The sequence below is a fragment of the Suillus plorans genome (assembly GCF_016647745.1).
Source record: "Suillus plorans strain S12 chromosome Unknown HD556scaffold_30, whole genome shotgun sequence".
Classification (NCBI taxonomy): domain Eukaryota; kingdom Fungi; phylum Basidiomycota; class Agaricomycetes; order Boletales; family Suillaceae; genus Suillus; species Suillus plorans.
The window spans coordinates 321,678-337,124 of record NW_024537414.1 but is presented as its reverse complement, the minus strand read 5'-3'; the positions used below and the strand labels follow the sequence as shown (position 1 = coordinate 337,124).

The 15,447-nt window shown below is 48.5% G+C and overlaps 4 protein-coding genes across 4 annotated transcripts; 1 reads left to right on the top strand and 3 right to left on the bottom strand.

Moving 5' to 3' along the window:
• Positions 1-236: 236 nt before the first annotated feature.
• On the bottom strand, positions 237-3,434 carry HD556DRAFT_1374278 (uncharacterized protein). The gene is made up of 15 exons (XM_041303040.1): positions 2,765-3,434; positions 2,618-2,702; positions 2,232-2,569; positions 2,147-2,177; positions 2,021-2,096; positions 1,940-1,969; positions 1,676-1,883; positions 1,527-1,624; positions 1,466-1,475; positions 1,242-1,409; positions 1,072-1,190; positions 1,006-1,022; positions 932-955; positions 691-876; positions 237-644 (listed from the first exon to the last, which is right to left on the bottom strand). The coding sequence occupies exons 1-15, from the start codon at positions 3,148-3,150 to the stop codon at positions 495-497; spliced, it is 1,926 nt and encodes a 641-aa protein (XP_041159925.1). The 5' UTR covers positions 3,151-3,434; the 3' UTR covers positions 237-494.
• Positions 3,435-4,287: 853 nt separating this feature from the next.
• On the top strand, positions 4,288-5,552 carry HD556DRAFT_509222 (uncharacterized protein). The gene is made up of 4 exons (XM_041310812.1): positions 4,288-4,409; positions 4,465-4,553; positions 4,607-4,684; positions 4,742-5,552. Exons 1-4 carry the CDS (start codon positions 4,395-4,397, stop codon positions 5,241-5,243), a joined length of 684 nt encoding a protein of 227 aa, XP_041159924.1. The 5' UTR covers positions 4,288-4,394; the 3' UTR covers positions 5,244-5,552.
• A 28-nt stretch (positions 5,553-5,580) lies between these two features.
• On the bottom strand, positions 5,581-10,328 carry HD556DRAFT_1374264 (hydroxymethylglutaryl-coenzyme A reductase-domain-containing protein). The gene is made up of 8 exons (XM_041303039.1): positions 10,125-10,328; positions 9,666-10,032; positions 9,210-9,611; positions 8,611-9,153; positions 8,270-8,503; positions 7,240-8,212; positions 6,337-7,189; positions 5,581-6,282 (listed from the first exon to the last, which is right to left on the bottom strand). Exons 2-8 carry the CDS (start codon positions 9,966-9,968, stop codon positions 5,820-5,822), a joined length of 3,771 nt encoding a protein of 1,256 aa, XP_041159923.1. The 5' UTR covers positions 9,969-10,032; positions 10,125-10,328; the 3' UTR covers positions 5,581-5,819.
• Positions 10,329-12,568: 2,240 nt separating this feature from the next.
• HD556DRAFT_508859 (uncharacterized protein) lies at positions 12,569-14,919 on the bottom strand. Its single transcript, XM_041310811.1, has 13 exons — positions 14,816-14,919; positions 14,700-14,765; positions 14,611-14,639; positions 14,291-14,561; positions 14,209-14,233; positions 14,010-14,098; positions 13,874-13,957; positions 13,785-13,826; positions 13,708-13,728; positions 13,411-13,658; positions 13,183-13,359; positions 13,040-13,131; positions 12,569-12,993 (listed from the first exon to the last, which is right to left on the bottom strand). The coding sequence occupies exons 1-13, from the start codon at positions 14,823-14,825 to the stop codon at positions 12,735-12,737; spliced, it is 1,413 nt and encodes a 470-aa protein (XP_041159922.1). The 5' UTR covers positions 14,826-14,919; the 3' UTR covers positions 12,569-12,734.
• Between the last annotated feature and the right edge of the window lie 528 nt (positions 14,920-15,447).

Genomic DNA, 15,447 nt, shown 5'->3' with positions numbered 1-15,447 from the left:
TAGCTCATCTCGCGCATTGAAGGAGACATCCAAATGGAGGCATCCGACGGCTCCCTATCATCATGCAAGCGCAAGAACGTAGTCGTCCTCTTTTGCTACCCAGAGATGGGGCAAATGATTGAACTGACTGCACAAATCAAAGAACATCTTGCAGGAAATCCTGACTTGACATTTAATTTTTACCACCTTTTGCCGCCAGTGAAATCACATTCTAAAGGTAATCTAGGGTGCTCTGGAACGCTATAGGCTAGGTCGGAACGCTTCAGCCAGGTCCAGATCTTAAATCTTGCAAGAGATAAAATGTTGAAACCCCTAATGTGTAATCAATTGCTGTTGAAGCTCACGCGTTCACGAATCGCGAATCTGCCAAGCGGACTGTGAATTCGGCCACTGAGTGCGACTGTCTGCCACCATTCGTGACATCAGCGAGACTCCCGAAGTATGTAGTGGACCGAGCGTGACCGATAGTCTATTATGCATGATACATCGATAGATCATTTCCCTCCGACAGTCCCAATAGCATTCTGCGCAAACTCTGCACTCCACTTGCGAAGAACATGCTTCATAACCTTCCCACTGGCAGTCTTCGGAAGTTCTTCCGCTGCGCCATCTTCGCCGACAAACCATACCCACGCTGGAGCATTCTGGGAAAGCGTCAGTTTGGCCGAGAAACTTGCATCCGGAACTTGCCTGTGGATTCATATTCTCTGCGACGGCCCGACGGACGTCCTCTCTTGACATATTGGTGCCCGGTTCTTTGACAATCCATGCCCCCACGACCTCTCCATACTTCGTATCACGCACGGACACAACTGCAGCTTCCCTGATGGAGGGATGTGCAGTCAGTGCGTTCTCAATTTGGACCGGAAATAGATTCTGTAAGCTGAGTTAGACCACCATGGTACTACGTACGTGAGACGGAATGTGTCACCTCTCCGCCACGGATAATAATGTCCTGTGAAGTAGTTTATTTCTCTGGATTACCGAGTCAACACGTGTACTAACCTTTATCCTGCCAACAACTGCGGGCCATCAAACAATTATTTAAGAAGGATGTTACAACAGACTTACTCTTCAGATATCCTTCCTCATCCATGATCCCTTCATCACCTGTATGCATCCACATTATGGACGGGTCATTCGGATCTGCCCGCATGGCCTTCTGCGTTTGTCCTTCATCCTCCCAGTAGCTAGACTTATTTCAGTGGACACAAACAAACTAAAAACTGGACCAAGCAAACCCTTTCTGAACAAGATAACCAGCGATACACAGTTCACCGGGCTTTCCGACAGGAACAACATATCCATCTTGGTCAACGATCTTGGCCATCACGTGCGGTTGCACTCTACCGACCGTCTCAACACGCTTGATGATTGGATCCGCCAGTGTGGTTTGGAAAGACACGGGGCTGAAATAAGATTAAACCATTATAGAACCCCATTCCCGCCGAGGGAGTAAATTCACCTTGTTTCCGCTGTTAAAAGGTTAATTAACCGAATTTCAGTTTCACGAATTGGAAACTCACTCATTCCATATGCAATAGACAGATCCACGAGGTTCAATTTCTCGATGAGCTGTCGCATGAGGTCGATAGGTATTGGGGAGCCTGCCGCAACCCCAGTCCTACATGTCATGAGTGATGATGCGCAGTTAGGCTAGACTTGTTCCACTTACCGCAGGCAACTCAAATCCAGCTTCTCTCCCGCGTCTTGCCGCTTCTGTACCTCCGCCAACACACCCAAGAAATGCGTGGGGACGCCATGCAGGGCCGTACATCTGTGCTGCACGACGGAGTCCACGATAGCTTTAGGTTCATAGATTTCTGAAGGGTATACAACGCAAGACCCATAGGACCATGCAGCAAGGTTACCGATGACTAGGCGTGCATAAATTCAAGGTAAGAATGATTGTAAGAAAAAACAGATAATTGTCACTCATCAAAGCAGTGGAACAGAGGAGGCACATTGCCTGGTGAGAAGCATCTATATCATACGACACGAGAGTCAGAGATGAACGCACAAAGGACATCGTCTGGGCCCAGTCGCATACAATCACCAATGGAGATGCCATTATTGAGTAGGTTCGTGTGAGTTAGCTGAGATGGTATTCAGGAGCGGCGCAAACATAGTAGAGGCAGTTGTTTACCGAGACAGCCTTGGGAGCACCGGTGGTCCCACTATGTATAATTATTCACTATGAGAATTTTAAGCTGATATATCAGAAAACCTACCTTGTAAACTGCAGGTTGATAACTTCGTCACTTCTTTGAGACTGGACCGACTCTTCGATATGACGCTGTTCCCACGTATCTTCCCTCCATATTAAGGTCTCTCTCCAATCAGTAATACTCTTCACATCGCACGTCTCCCGATGCCACTCGGCAGTGTCGTGGATATTACTGACCACGACTAGGTTCCTCAGCGAAGGAAGGCCGGGCTCTTGGATATTACCGGGACTTGAGTTGCACAACCCAGGAAAGGCATCAGAGAGCATGCGAATATAATTTGACGTTCTGATGCGAGGGACAGTAAAGAGATGGGTAACGCCGACAAGGTTGAGTGTCTCCACCTGCAACACAATGGTTCAAGCGTTGCAGGTGACGTATAATCAACTTACAAGTTCATTCAACCTATAGGCAGGGTTCAGCGTTACGAGGATTGCACCTATGCTCGCGCACGCCCACTGAAGTGTTGCATAAGAGCTTCATATAGGAATACACCACTGGATGAGCGGATATGACGTATTAGAACCAAAGCACAATACCTATTGTTCCCCATGAGCACTGCAACACGATCGCCCTTCCTGACACCCATCGAAACCAAGCCTCGCGCCAGTGCTCGTATGTGCTTGTCAAACTCGTCAAAATCCCATGCTAGGTGGTTAGTCACATCGAGGTTCCGTGATGGTGGCCCACCATGGGCACGGGGACGTTCTTGCGCACAAATAAGGGCAGGACGGTGAGCATGTTTCCCGAGGATCTCTTCTCTAAAGAAATTTGTGAGCGTTCGAAGATCCAGGGAGGGTTTAGTAGGTCCCTGGACAGAGGAAGACGTCAGAGAGCAGTATTGTCCGGTATTACGACGCGTCGACGCGCTCCTGGCAATTTGCAACGCAGACTTGACGCTTTGACGGAGTCCCAGTGAGGTCATCTTGAAACGAATTCACCATGCACGCTACAAGCAAACAGCTGACCTCGAGGCACATATGTATTTTAAACCGTTGAAGCGCCGGGTATTACAGAAACTTGAGCCTTCGCACGTATGTAAAATTGGCTCCGGCGGGAGTGCTTGCCCGAAACATTGACTCGCAAACGCTGAGCCAGCTTGGTGTCAAAATTGGTGGTCCAATGGATGAAGTTTTCAGTTCAAAGAGAAAATGTATTCCGAGTTGAGTATCTACTGCAGGTAGTAGAAGTGTCAGTACTTAGTCAAGCGTCGAGCAAGAAGTGACTACCAGATTAGGAACGATAAGCGGCGGCAAAGCGAGCACGTCCCGTCGGTTGCCGGTGCCAAAATTGTGCTTTGGATGCAAAACCGAGCGGAGTTGGACTTAGAACCGTCAATTTTAGGAGCGAAGCGGAGAATCCTACAGATGCGGCCCATGATCGAATCGATGATCAATATCATGACGCATGAGGTTTCTACATTGCCAGAACTTGGTGACCCCCGGGAAAGCACCTCTTTCTGGGAAGTTGACCCAAGCTTGGAAAGTCTCGCCGCCGAGCCTGGACCTGCGGACAACTGATGACTAGGAATGGGCAGCTGAACTTGAGATCAGCTTCCACAACGGAATTTCCAGCTGCAAAAGCGACAGGAGGTGTCGAAGTCAACAAAGGTAGGGACCACAACTGCTGTAGAGTGCCAATGATTCTTAGATGATTCTAGCAGGGATGACAATGATCAAGATGGAGCACAATTGTTGTGACATATGCCAATCCATCAGAACCCGGAATGTGGTGCGGGTGAAAGCTAGTTGACGCCTATCGGTAAGTCTCTGATCCACTAAATTGGGTTCAACGTGTCAATGCAAGCGTCTACCTACCAGTACTTGCTGTGCTAAATCCCTTTGTATCAATATTGCGCAGAACAAAATAGTGGACAATGCATTCACGCTCCGCCGCATCAATAATATTGTCAGTGGCTCATGTCCACTAGATGCTTCCGCAAATGTACGTTTAATGGGATCCACAATCATACATCGGTCCACAACAAGCGTCTGTCCACAGTTCAAAGTGTCTGTCTACAATGCCTCTTGCACCTCCAGGAATCGTATAAATATCAGCACAAATGCCTACCTAGCATCATCATCACCTTCAAGGACAATCAGCATTCACCTCAGACAAAATCAAGTTATACCCCTCACTTATATTCCTCCTACAATCAGTCATTTCAAAATGGCTGTCATAAAGGTGAACCCAATCACGAGCATACATCATGCACTAAAACTAAATTTGGAACGTGTAGAACTATGTTTGCTCTGTTCAAGCTGACTGCAACAAAACCTTTACTAAATATAATGACCTCAAGAAACATGAGGCCGCACATTCACCCAAGTCCGTGATTATCTTGTATGCTATACGATCCACTGACATTCGTTCACTGTCAGCGCTCACATATGTCGTTTCCCCGGCTGTGACTTTGCGACTTTGTCCAAAGCCAGCTTCGAAATCCATTCCGACAGGCAGTAAGTACTTCTTCATAACCGACGACCATTCCATCTAATTAACAACAAAAATTTCAGCACTGGTGAACAGCGTTACAAATGTCCGCACGGTTGTGGCTATAAGACCCACAACCCTGCCGCACTGACTCGCCACCGCAAGATAGAACATGGGCATCTTCCTCTTTCTCGCGGCGGTCGTACTGCTGCCACATCCGCATCACACATGACCCCGTTGTCTGCATCCCAGACAATGCCCCAGCCGCAGCCCCAACCCCAGCCGCAGCTCCAGCCGCAGGCTCAGCCGCAGCTCTTGCCGCAGCTTCAACTTCAGGTCCAGCCTCAGCCTCAGCCCCAGCCCCCTCAGCAAAACAACTACAATAACATGCTGGGGGCCTTTTACGGTGGGCCCGCGAGGCCGGCCGCCAATCCGTGGCAGCCCCCCGCCGCACCTTATTCCTACCAATACCACCCTTCGGTAGGATACTTCTATGGCCCGACATATCCCCAGAATGGCTATGCCGGGCTCGCGAACGCTGGCAATGGGTTGAATGCGGGCTACATGTACCCGGGATACATGTAGAGGCCCCCTTACCAGATGCCGGGGCGTGATTAGTTCTCATGAACTCAATCATCGTGCTCAACTGAAATGACGTAAATGTTGTCAAGGACTTTTAGTTTCCCGCAGGAACGTTCGAAACTGGGTAAAGTCATGAACAGGACAAGGAAGAAGATAATACACAGCCTTATGTAGGCTGTGGGAAGGTGGTGAAGAATATTGTAATATATATATCACATCTGCGAGTCAGATTTATGTCTGTAAATGGTGTCGCGTAGAATTATGTTGTTGTCATTTAATTAGTGAAGTCATAATCAAAACCATTTTGACTTCCTCGTTTTTACTAAGACGCAGACCGCAATAGTCAATCGTGAGGTATGCATTGAGCCCACAACATACAGGCGGTCAACAAGCTTGCTACGTAGTATAAGCCAACTAGCTACAAATATACAAAGATAAAGATCCTATAGCTATTTTCCGTCTAAATGCTGAGCAAAGGTAATTGGAAAAGATATTGATGTATATAGATGAGTAATATGACAGTCTAAAAGAAAGGAAAAAATGCTAAGCGTCAGGTCGCAGCCACAGTCTGTCAGTAGACTACTGAGATGACTTCGTCTCAGCCTCCGTCTCCGGGTTTGCTGTGTACGGGGGTAATGATGTCGTCGATAATGAATGTGTGAGGACAGAATCAGGACGCGGTCCGAGACTTTTCTCGGCGGTCTTCTGCTCCCAAACGATGTCGCTGGCGATGAGTCCAGGGGTAACGGGCCGTGACGACGTTGGGGTATTGGCTTGGGAACGGTTGTGGACGAGATGCGCACGGACGAGGTGACCGGCGGCGAGAGCACTAAGGAGCGAGAGTTCACCGGCCATGACGGAAGCAGCAATAATACAAGCAAGGCGTTGCGCATTGTGGCCGGGAGTAGTGGGGTGTGCGCCCTTGAGTCCGAGCATCTCGAGGACGGAGCCCTGAGGACCAAGAACAGTACCTCCACCGACAGTTCCCACCTCAATTGAGGGCATCGATATAGTCATAAGGAGATCTTCACCGTCGTTCGTTCTACCGACAGTCATCAGGATCAAGCACGGTCAGATGATAGCAATGGCGACTTACGGCTCCATGAGGGTCATACAATTCGAGCTCTCCACGTTCTGCGCAGGGTCCTGACCAGTGGCCAAGAAAATGGCAGTGAGGATATTTGCAGCATGTGCATTGAAGCCACCAATCGAGCCCGCCATAGCACTTCCAACCAAGTTCTTCTTTGTGTTGAGATTGCAGAGCGCCTCAACCGTGGTTTTCAACACGCTCTTGACAACCTTGCCAGGAATAACAGCCTCAGCTACCACACTCTTTCCACGTCCCTCAATCCAATTGATGGCAGCAGGTTTCTTGTCTGTGCAGTAGTTGCCCGAGAGAGCAAGCGTGATCATCTCCGGGAAATACTTCTGCACGACCTCAAGCGCCTTCTCCGTACCCTTGGAAATCATGTTCATGCCCATGGCGTCACCAGTGCGTGTTGCAAACCGAACGAACAATGTACGGCCAGCCATTGCAGTCTTGAGGCGCTGAAGCTTGGCGAAACGCGACGTCGACTCGAATGCCTCACGAATGATCTCAAAGCCTTCTTCCGAGTCAATCCATGCCTTAGCTTCTGCAGCCATGATAATAGAAGGGAAGTCGATTGCAGGTCCTCGCGTCATGGCGTCGTTCGTAAGGACGGTTGTGACACCTCCACCTGCATTCAGGGCCTTACAACCACGCGAAGTAGACGCAACAAGTGTGCCCTCAGCAGTAGCCATGGGAATGTGGACGAGCTCGCCATCGATGTTGAGTGGGCCGGCGACACCAAGAGGAATAGGGATGTAACCGACAACGTTCTCACAGCACGCTCCAACGACACGAGAGTAATCGTAGTTGTGCATGGGGATATCCGAATACTCAAGCGATTTGGTATCAGTTGCACGAGCTAGGTATTAAATGAGCACCAATATCCCTGAAATATGGAGACAGACTTACAAATCAATGCACGACGGACGGTAACAGCCCGCTCAAGATCACCAAGCACCTTCTCCAAAGCATACGCCGCAATCTTCCCGTTCTGTGCAAGCATGACAACCTCTTCGTCATTGAGCGTCGCAAGAGCCGCTGACACAGGACGAGGTCCATTCTCAAACACCTCGATGCACTGTTCCAAAGACCGAATGGGGAACTGAATTGGCTGGTCCTCTCTTGGTGCAGGTGCAGCTTGTGCGCGGAGCTTCATGTCAAGCATCTGTGCAGACACACCAGCGGTAGCGGGAATTGCAATGGGTGCAAGGACCCGCATAGGGCGGATAGCAAGGGGACGAACGATAGGCTTCTCGGAATCTGAAGAACTCGGCGAGGACGGCTTCGAATCACCAACTACGAAGGATGACCGTCTGCGTCCACCAACAGCCCTAACTCCAGGGATCACCACTTCTTCTTCATCCTTTTCACGTTTCTCGGCAACGACCGACCTAAAGCGCACATTGTTTGGCTGCAGTCCACGCATGGCACCCTCAGCAATGCCCTTAAGAAGGTAACCGTTGAGTGCCACGCTGACAGCGAGCACAAGGACGATCCATTTTGATAGAATGGGGTCGCCGACGAGTGTTGTCCAACCAGTCATGAAGTTCTCGATCGCCTCGGTAGATCTGAATAGTGCGCGAGGACGAACTGGACCTGGTGGCGTGACGCGGATGTACAGGGGCGGCGCGATCTTGACAAGGAGATCGGTAGGTGCAGACACGTTGGCTTCACCTTCGACTTCTACTTGAAGAGTAGTGTCGATAGCGGCAAGGTTGGCGAGGACACTGGCAATGGCAGGAGAGGTTATGTCAACTCTGTGTGACACCGAATACTCGGTTCTTGCAGAGTCAATCAATGTCTGAGTCTGGTACCTCGAAATGGTTGCAGGAGTGAGCGTGGTTGCGAAGTTGAGGATGTGCACAGTTAGGAAGGATACAATCTATTCAATTGAACATCAATGTGACAGGAAAGGAGGTCAGGTGCGGCAGTGACATACGAGAAGAAGTTTCAGACGTGCGAGAGGATTCTCTTCCTTAACTTCTGGCGGTGGGCTGTTCTTCTGTCTGAGCATAGAACCCTTGACACCCAATAGGGTTTCTGATAGCTGACGGCTAAGACTGGCGTCCTGGACTTGAGGAGGTGCACGGACGAGCGCACTTGGCTTGCGTTCACTAAGATTGTTCGAGCTCCGGGATCTTGTCATATCACGAGCAGCTTTGATCCTCCGAACCTAAAACAATCAGGCACCATGAGCGTTGTTCTGGAGAACAATCAGAGAAAGAGCCATGTTGACCCTAACCCAGTTGATCCAAAAAAGGAAACCGCATGATCACTAACCTCGACCATAATTGCCAACATCGCGGCATAGAAGGTGCCAAATAACACACAATCCAAGGTCAGCGTCAGTGCCGCAAGCGCACAGAACTCCTTCAGACCACCAACTTTACTCTTCGCTCCCATGGAGAGGACCGCGATTTCAAGTGCGTAATCACGTAAGATGGCATTACCGCTGTTTTCGATGGCTTCCATAACTACTTCGCCAGCAGGTTTCATCTGGCCACGCCACCTGCCCTCCTTAACTGGAGACAACAGATGAGGATGGTTGAACACTGCAGCTGCCAGACGGAGGGGCTTATCGAAACCAACCGTGCACACAAAGAAAGGTAGAGCTTCAGTGAGGCTGATTGGATCCAAAGGAATCTCGAGGTAATGCGAGATAGGAAGAGCGAGCATGAATGCGAGGATGGATGACGACAAGATTGCAAGGCTGAGCTTCAAGTTGGAACCAAGCGCGCGAGCTGAGAAGAACAGGCGAATGAATGATGCGTGCATGAGTATGTAGCCAATGAGAACGAGCAAGATGTCCAGTGAATCCGCTTTCTAGATTGCAGGTGAGCATGACGAGAATATGACATAATAGGCTTCGGACTGCTGACCTTGGTAAGCTCCCAGAACCGCACAATAAGGGCTCGTGCAGCATAGGCCATCCATTTACCACCTTTCATTTCTCCGATGGTCTCCGTGACGTGGGTCTCTATTTGATATCTGACTCCAAACTCATCAGCTGTGAAACCAGGTTGATGGTTTAGCGCGTCTACAAATGCATCGCTAGCGCCAGCAGCAAAAGACAGCGTGACCGTCTTCGACCGTGAGGTCTGGAGGGATGCAGTGGTGAAACATGAGGCGGGTAACGACGATTCACCGGTCACTGGATAATAGCAAAGCGACGTGTACGTCTCGCCTAATGGGGTAGAGAGGCCGTGAACTATATGGTGCGTAATATTATCAATAGATTGTGATAAGGATACGAGGTCGACAGGTGCGGAGTCTGCAGTGACCTGGCAATGAACGTGTTACAATGATGACGACAAAAACAAATTGGACCAACTGACTGTAGCTGAAGACTGAGCTGGATCTAATGAAAATATTAATTGTTGTAATTCCAATGGACGCGAGTCAGCTGTTTTGACGCGTTTCAAGTACCAGTCTTCATCGACGCCAACCCACTCGCCATCACGCAGTAATGCATGGGCTGGACGGAGTGTTGAAGGGACGGATGGAGCGAAGAATGAAGAGTGTTTGATTGCTGAAAGGACCTGGAAGTATGCGAGAGTTCCGACGATGGCGAAGAAGACTATTGTTTCAATTGGTGCAAACACGGTGCGTCCAGCCAAAGGCTGAAGAATGGATCGCATTGTGTTCACCTAGAGACAGTAAAAAAAGTGGGATGGATGGGACAGATGTTTAGCGCGTCAGAAGCTAGTGAAAAGAACCAGAAGTTGGTCAGTAATTGGATACGAAGTGAAGCAAGCCCAAGCAGTGTCACTGTTACGGGAGCATGTTGTACTCACTGTGAAGGACGACACGCTCGTGCAAGATATCGCGATGAGCAAGTGTCGGAATGGACTGCCTAGTGTGATGGCAGCGCTTCGTTTAGCCAGTCTCAATAGAATGAGAGGCCTTGTGAAAGGACTGGGACAGGGAATGGTACGACGGTCATTTCTCACTTTTTATTTACAGTGCATGTAATCGGCTAATTATGGCATACAAAGACCCCAGTCACCACCCAAGTCGGTTCGGTTCTCTTTCGTCCCTGCACTGGTCTACACTCCGGTTTAGCCGAGCTCGCGACAGAATCGGGTCCAATGAAAGAAATCTAATAGAGGAACAGCCTACTCGATGATAACGCCATACTAGTATTGGCCTTGTGAACGATATACAAAGTGTATCACCCCCAAGGTCTGGTCTTCAAGTTTCCCCATAGAGCCAGTTCCAACGTCCACGGTATAGTCGTTGCCAACGTTAGAGTCCGGACCAATGACCAATTAATACAAAGTCAGAGCCAGCGTCATCCCTCATCCCTCGGGGTCTCTTCCATTTTGGTTGTCTCAACGCGGTGATTTGAAGATTCGGAAGGGATGCTTTTGTATCCAAACCGATGCATGATGCACGCTCAAGCACCCATTTGCGGCAACAAATGATGCTGCTGCTGTCTCAAGCCATGCATTTCAGAATGTAGGTGCACAATACGTACTCGAACCTAGCTACACAATCTGAATTGGATGTGTCTTTGAGTTGATAAGACATCGTACGTGTTTTAAATATTGGATAAGACTGAACGTGTATAGCCATTCCGTGACATACGCACGCGCCCATATCACCAGAGTTCTCTTCCGCATCTTCCCAACCGAACAACTTATCTTGATATCAACCAACAGATTTTCAGGTTCCTGCATTGTTCTTGCGGAATTTACATTATCACTCCGACAAATCATAACAGCCCTTCATAGGAGCTTCATAACAACGTCCGTTGAGTATCCTTCCGCGTTACATCCGCTCAACTTGAAGGCATCTTTAGAATTATATATATATATGCTTGCTTAGGCAGATCTTTCGTTCTTCCGAGTCGCCAGGGCGCAAGACTCACTGTCCCTGGCAGTTTTCTCTGCATGAACGCAATGCTTCCGTGTACGTTGCTTTTTTCCGCTCTCATGGTCTCGTGCGTCTTCAGACTCAGAGCGGATCACCACTTGCCTGTCGTGGTCCTCTTTTTTAGGTAGTGACCAAGCCATGTCTTGTCGATTTCTGGCCAGACTCTCCAGAATCCATTCCAGTCCGCGGCTAGACACCATAATGACAACGTCATCCTTTGTAATCCCCTTGCTAATCTCCCGTCCCTGGGCCTTCATCGGACTCGTCTAATGTTCGGTAGCTAACCGAAGCGAACGAATGACGCTTCTTCAAAAGTTACAGCCCTTTTGATCGATAACGAGACTACGTAACCAAATTAAATCGTACCATTCCGCTATGAACCAGTGAGCTACTGGTATCAACCTGCCCAATCAGACGTGCCACAGCACATTTATATCCAGGTATGTATTTTAATGTTTCTACACGACTCAGCGAGGCTAGCGCAATTAATTGTCCTGATTATAGATTGTCTAACGTTAAGTAACGAGTGATCATGTTTCACCTGGGTCCTTCTGGACCACCTTTCGATTCGGTCGGTCTCATCCGGATCATGCCAGATAGCCTATGATTCTGAAGACTGAGCTACGGTTCCCAGGGTCCTCAGAATCGCACAGCATTGGACCTGCTGGGAATGTATCCCCAACCAGCCAGCCAGCTGCCAATTCATATCCTGTGATTGCCAATGACCGAGTCTCGTTCCCAACGTCGTCATGTGCCCTGCATCAATATGTATGACTACGTGACAGTCTTCCTCTCAATGAAAAAGTGTCACCTTTCATGAAATTCGGTAACGTTTGACTCACACGAATTTGACAAGGCCCGTTGCATGAATTCACTTTACTCCTAAGTACATATGGCTCGCACACTGCTCGTGATGCTACCCCACCCAAACTCCACCACCGTCATGGTAAACGTCACTGCCGATCTACTATGTCATGAGTATACGTCAGTATGTGATTCATTTGATTTCTTAATGGTTGGATCGATGACATTCTACTAAGGTACTGCCGACCTGCAGTCACCTACGCCAGTCTCGATTGGCAAAATCGACGTTAACATACTCTCCGAAAATCATGCATGGGTTCCACGTGAGCAATGACAAGGAATCGATGGCATGGTATGTCCATGTCAAGACTCGGGCGATCTGCAAGTGCAGATCACCCGGTCCTCTGCGGCAAGGTAAACGCTGTTATCCATAGTTCAGAAACACTTTCTACATAAGGCGGTAGTCCCCGGATATGTACCTCCGGTGACCCGAGATGAGTGCTGAGCGCTGAGCCTCGTGATTTTAGCTTTACACCGCTTCAGTCGTGCTTCTTAAATACTGCCACGAGACCGGCAGAAGAGACGGAGCAATAAACCCGGAGCTGATATTTACATTACATCCTGTGTATAGATGTTCGAGAGGAAAAGGTATGGCATAAATCGACCAAAATGCTATAAAGCTGCACGCGCTACAGAGACTCCTGTGCGATGACAGGCCATACAAATTAGACATGAGAGGGGGTAGTCACTGGTACTTGTTCTATGATCCTGTTCCACAGGTAAGCAATGAATTGGCTCGTGTTCCTGTACCGGATGCGAAGCCAGCGCCGCAGGAGGGACCCAACGTGAATACGATTTGCAGCCAGTACAGACCACATGACTAGAATGACTATGGCGACCCATGTCGGATATGCGATCGAGATGATGGCAATGTCAGAAGTGCGGAAAATCACAACAGACAATGCTGCAGCAAAGAATACTATTCTGTCGAACAATGAGCCGCTGATGTAGAATGTGACAGGAAACCTACCCCCATATCAGAAGGCCGAACGGTAGACTGAGCATAAAGGGAAAGCTTTCCAAGCCAAGCACAGAACCCGTCATTCCTATTAAGAAAGAAACCTGAGGGCGTAAAGATTATCGGATGATATCAACAAGGAGAGATGAACACACCACATCCGTAAGGGAGCCTCGTAGACTCTTATTAACATGTCCAACCAATAATAGTGTAACTATTAACGAGCCCATGACGCAGAGAGTAGACATGTAAGATAGGAGGGTCGCAGGCGTTTGAGTCTCGATAGATGGGACTGCGAGAAAGCTGATATCAACAGCAAGCATCACAGTAGACTGAGATAGTCATTAACTATGATAACAATATGAAGCAAAAGTACAACTCACGAATATCGTATATCCATTCCAGTCGCTATTCAGCTTGTCTATGTACTGCTTCCACCGCACATCAACGATGTTTTGATCGACTAATATCTTGTGGAAGGCCCTGCTCTGTGCATCAGGGGATCCAAATAAAATAACATTTATCGCACGAAAAAGCATGTTTTTGGAGGCGTCAGATTCTCCGTATAACGATTGGTCTACGTCAAGTCTGGCGCTTGGCTGTCCACAGAAATTCATGAACTTTGTGCTGCCTAGCAAAGTAATCAGCAAATGTAGATAGCAGACTACTAGCCGAATCACAGAGATCTTTCATGAATCGAGCTGACATCAGTAAACATATCAGAAGCAATCAACCGACCGTCCATGATTGGACTTACCGGCGATCCATACAGAGTGCTCACACTCCTTGTTAGTACTGTCTAAAAAGACGATCAGTAGCGACCCCCCTCATCGGCGAATGATTCACCCTTAAGAAGATCTATAAGGCTGAGCATACTTGCAATCTTATCCGAAGTAAAGCGTGTTAGGGATGTTGCAGAAGTGATACCGTCTATTACAGGTCAATCTTGTAGGGCATGAAACGCTTATTAACATGTACTCACCTGCCTGAGTATACATGACAAGTTCTTTGAGTTCCATGGCAACATCTTCCGGAAGAGAACGTTTGTTTGGGAATAGTTCAATGTGTGTCCTGTAAATATCATGATATCCAAATTATGAGGCAAGAAGGGCTGTTGCAAAGTGAGGTCATTGACATTGATCAAATGAGGTGATATGCGTACTTCTAGAGGTCATACGAACCAATACTGTGTTTCCAGTGCATACTCTAGGAACGACGTGAGTACAGAAGCTTGAAATGGAAGTATTCCACGAAAGAACTTACTGATGTGGCTCTTCCGCTCTACACCTCGAACGCCGTCCATGAGGGGATATGATTTGTAGTCTTCGAACCAGAAAATGACACGTCGTTTGTGGTCAACAAAGTAATAGCCCCATATTTCTTTGCCAGCCTGCATCATGAACTCCAACGCGAGCTCGACGGATGGATGCAGAAAGATGTCTGCATTGCACGCTCCTTTGTACGCCTTTTCAACAGCTGTGGCTAATTTGGCAGCAGTCTCAGGATCTCGAGCATTGGCATCAGTGAATACTCTCTAGTGTGCGATTTGAGTAAGGCCACATAGGAGCAGGCAGTAGACGCACTTTATATGGGTGATAGAAGATCAAAGCCCCTTCTGGTTGCGTGAGTGGCTCCCATCCCGCTATTGGATAAAGCTCCCTGACTTTCTTACCATCATGCTTACTCTGAACAGTCCAGAGGACCTTTTTGAACCAAGAACGCCTTGAATTCAGTTTTACTGCGAGTATGGATTAGAAACAAAACTCGCTCAAAATACAATTTGCGCACACTCGCACATTCCTCCGGTATCGATTGATCTGGCGGGGTATAATGGGAATTAGAGTGATATCAAAGGTTTGGCCTTGCGCCGCAAGAGGCGATGGCATAGTGATTTGGATATTATTTTTGGGGATGCTGAGTTCGAGTACAGAGTTTGACATCAATGGAGCAGAAGAGTTCGAAGGAAAGTCTGCGTTAAAAGCTGCATCATTCCACCCTCCATGAAGCCCGGGAATCATCTGAAGATGCTGAGAGTCCATTTGAGGTTGGGACCCTTGGCTGTGTAGACTCTGTAGAGGTGCCTCGAGCAACGGCACTGCAAGGCTCACAGGAGGCGCCGGCTCGGAGCCGGGTTGGTTCAAGTTGGTCCCTGGCTGAGAGCTCAATGCTAAACCGCCAGGCCGTTCACGAAAGTCTTCCTCCTTCCCATTCAGGATGGATTGACAGTGTCGGATCAGTCGCAGGAGTACGGAGAGGAGACTGTACGATCGAAATGCGGTTGCCTTAACAATGTGCCTCAGCCACACTGAGATGAACATGATGGAAGCGAATAGAGCCGTGCACTAAAACTAGATGACTTTGTTTCAAACTAGTAAGTAAGAAGAACGATAAAAAGGTGTAGGAGGATGAGTGTACGATCC

What these genes read in the sequence shown, in the direction of transcription:
- HD556DRAFT_1374278 (XM_041303040.1), bottom strand. Translation starts at nt 3,150, where the DNA reads ATGACCTCACTGGGACTCCGTCAAAGCGTCAAGTCTGCGTTGCAAATT. An exon ending in GTGCTCATGGGGAACAATAG is followed by an intron (nt 2,703 to 2,764) that starts GTATTGTGCTTT and finishes TCCTATATGAAG; the next exon opens with CTCTTATGCAACACTTCAGT. An exon ending in GGGCCCAGACGATGTCCTTT is followed by an intron (nt 1,970 to 2,020) that starts GTGCGTTCATCT and finishes GCTTCTCACCAG; the next exon opens with GCAATGTGCCTCCTCTGTTC.
- HD556DRAFT_509222 (XM_041310812.1), top strand. An exon ending in GAGGCCGCACATTCACCCAA is followed by an intron (nt 4,554 to 4,606) that starts GTCCGTGATTAT and finishes GTTCACTGTCAG; the next exon opens with CGCTCACATATGTCGTTTCC. An exon ending in GAAATCCATTCCGACAGGCA is followed by an intron (nt 4,685 to 4,741) that starts GTAAGTACTTCT and finishes CAAAAATTTCAG; the next exon opens with CACTGGTGAACAGCGTTACA.
- HD556DRAFT_1374264 (XM_041303039.1), bottom strand. Translation starts at nt 9,968, where the DNA reads ATGCGATCCATTCTTCAGCCTTTGGCTGGACGCACCGTGTTTGCACCA. An exon ending in CAGCTCAGTCTTCAGCTACA is followed by an intron (nt 9,612 to 9,665) that starts GTCAGTTGGTCC and finishes GTTCATTGCCAG; the next exon opens with GTCACTGCAGACTCCGCACC. An exon ending in TGTTGGCAATTATGGTCGAG is followed by an intron (nt 8,504 to 8,610) that starts GTTAGTGATCAT and finishes TGATTGTTTTAG; the next exon opens with GTTCGGAGGATCAAAGCTGC.
- HD556DRAFT_508859 (XM_041310811.1), bottom strand. An exon ending in TGTTCAGAGTAAGCATGATG is followed by an intron (nt 14,640 to 14,699) that starts GTAAGAAAGTCA and finishes CGCAACCAGAAG; the next exon opens with GGGCTTTGATCTTCTATCAC. An exon ending in TGTCATGTATACTCAGGCAG is followed by an intron (nt 13,958 to 14,009) that starts GTGAGTACATGT and finishes GACCTGTAATAG; the next exon opens with ACGGTATCACTTCTGCAACA.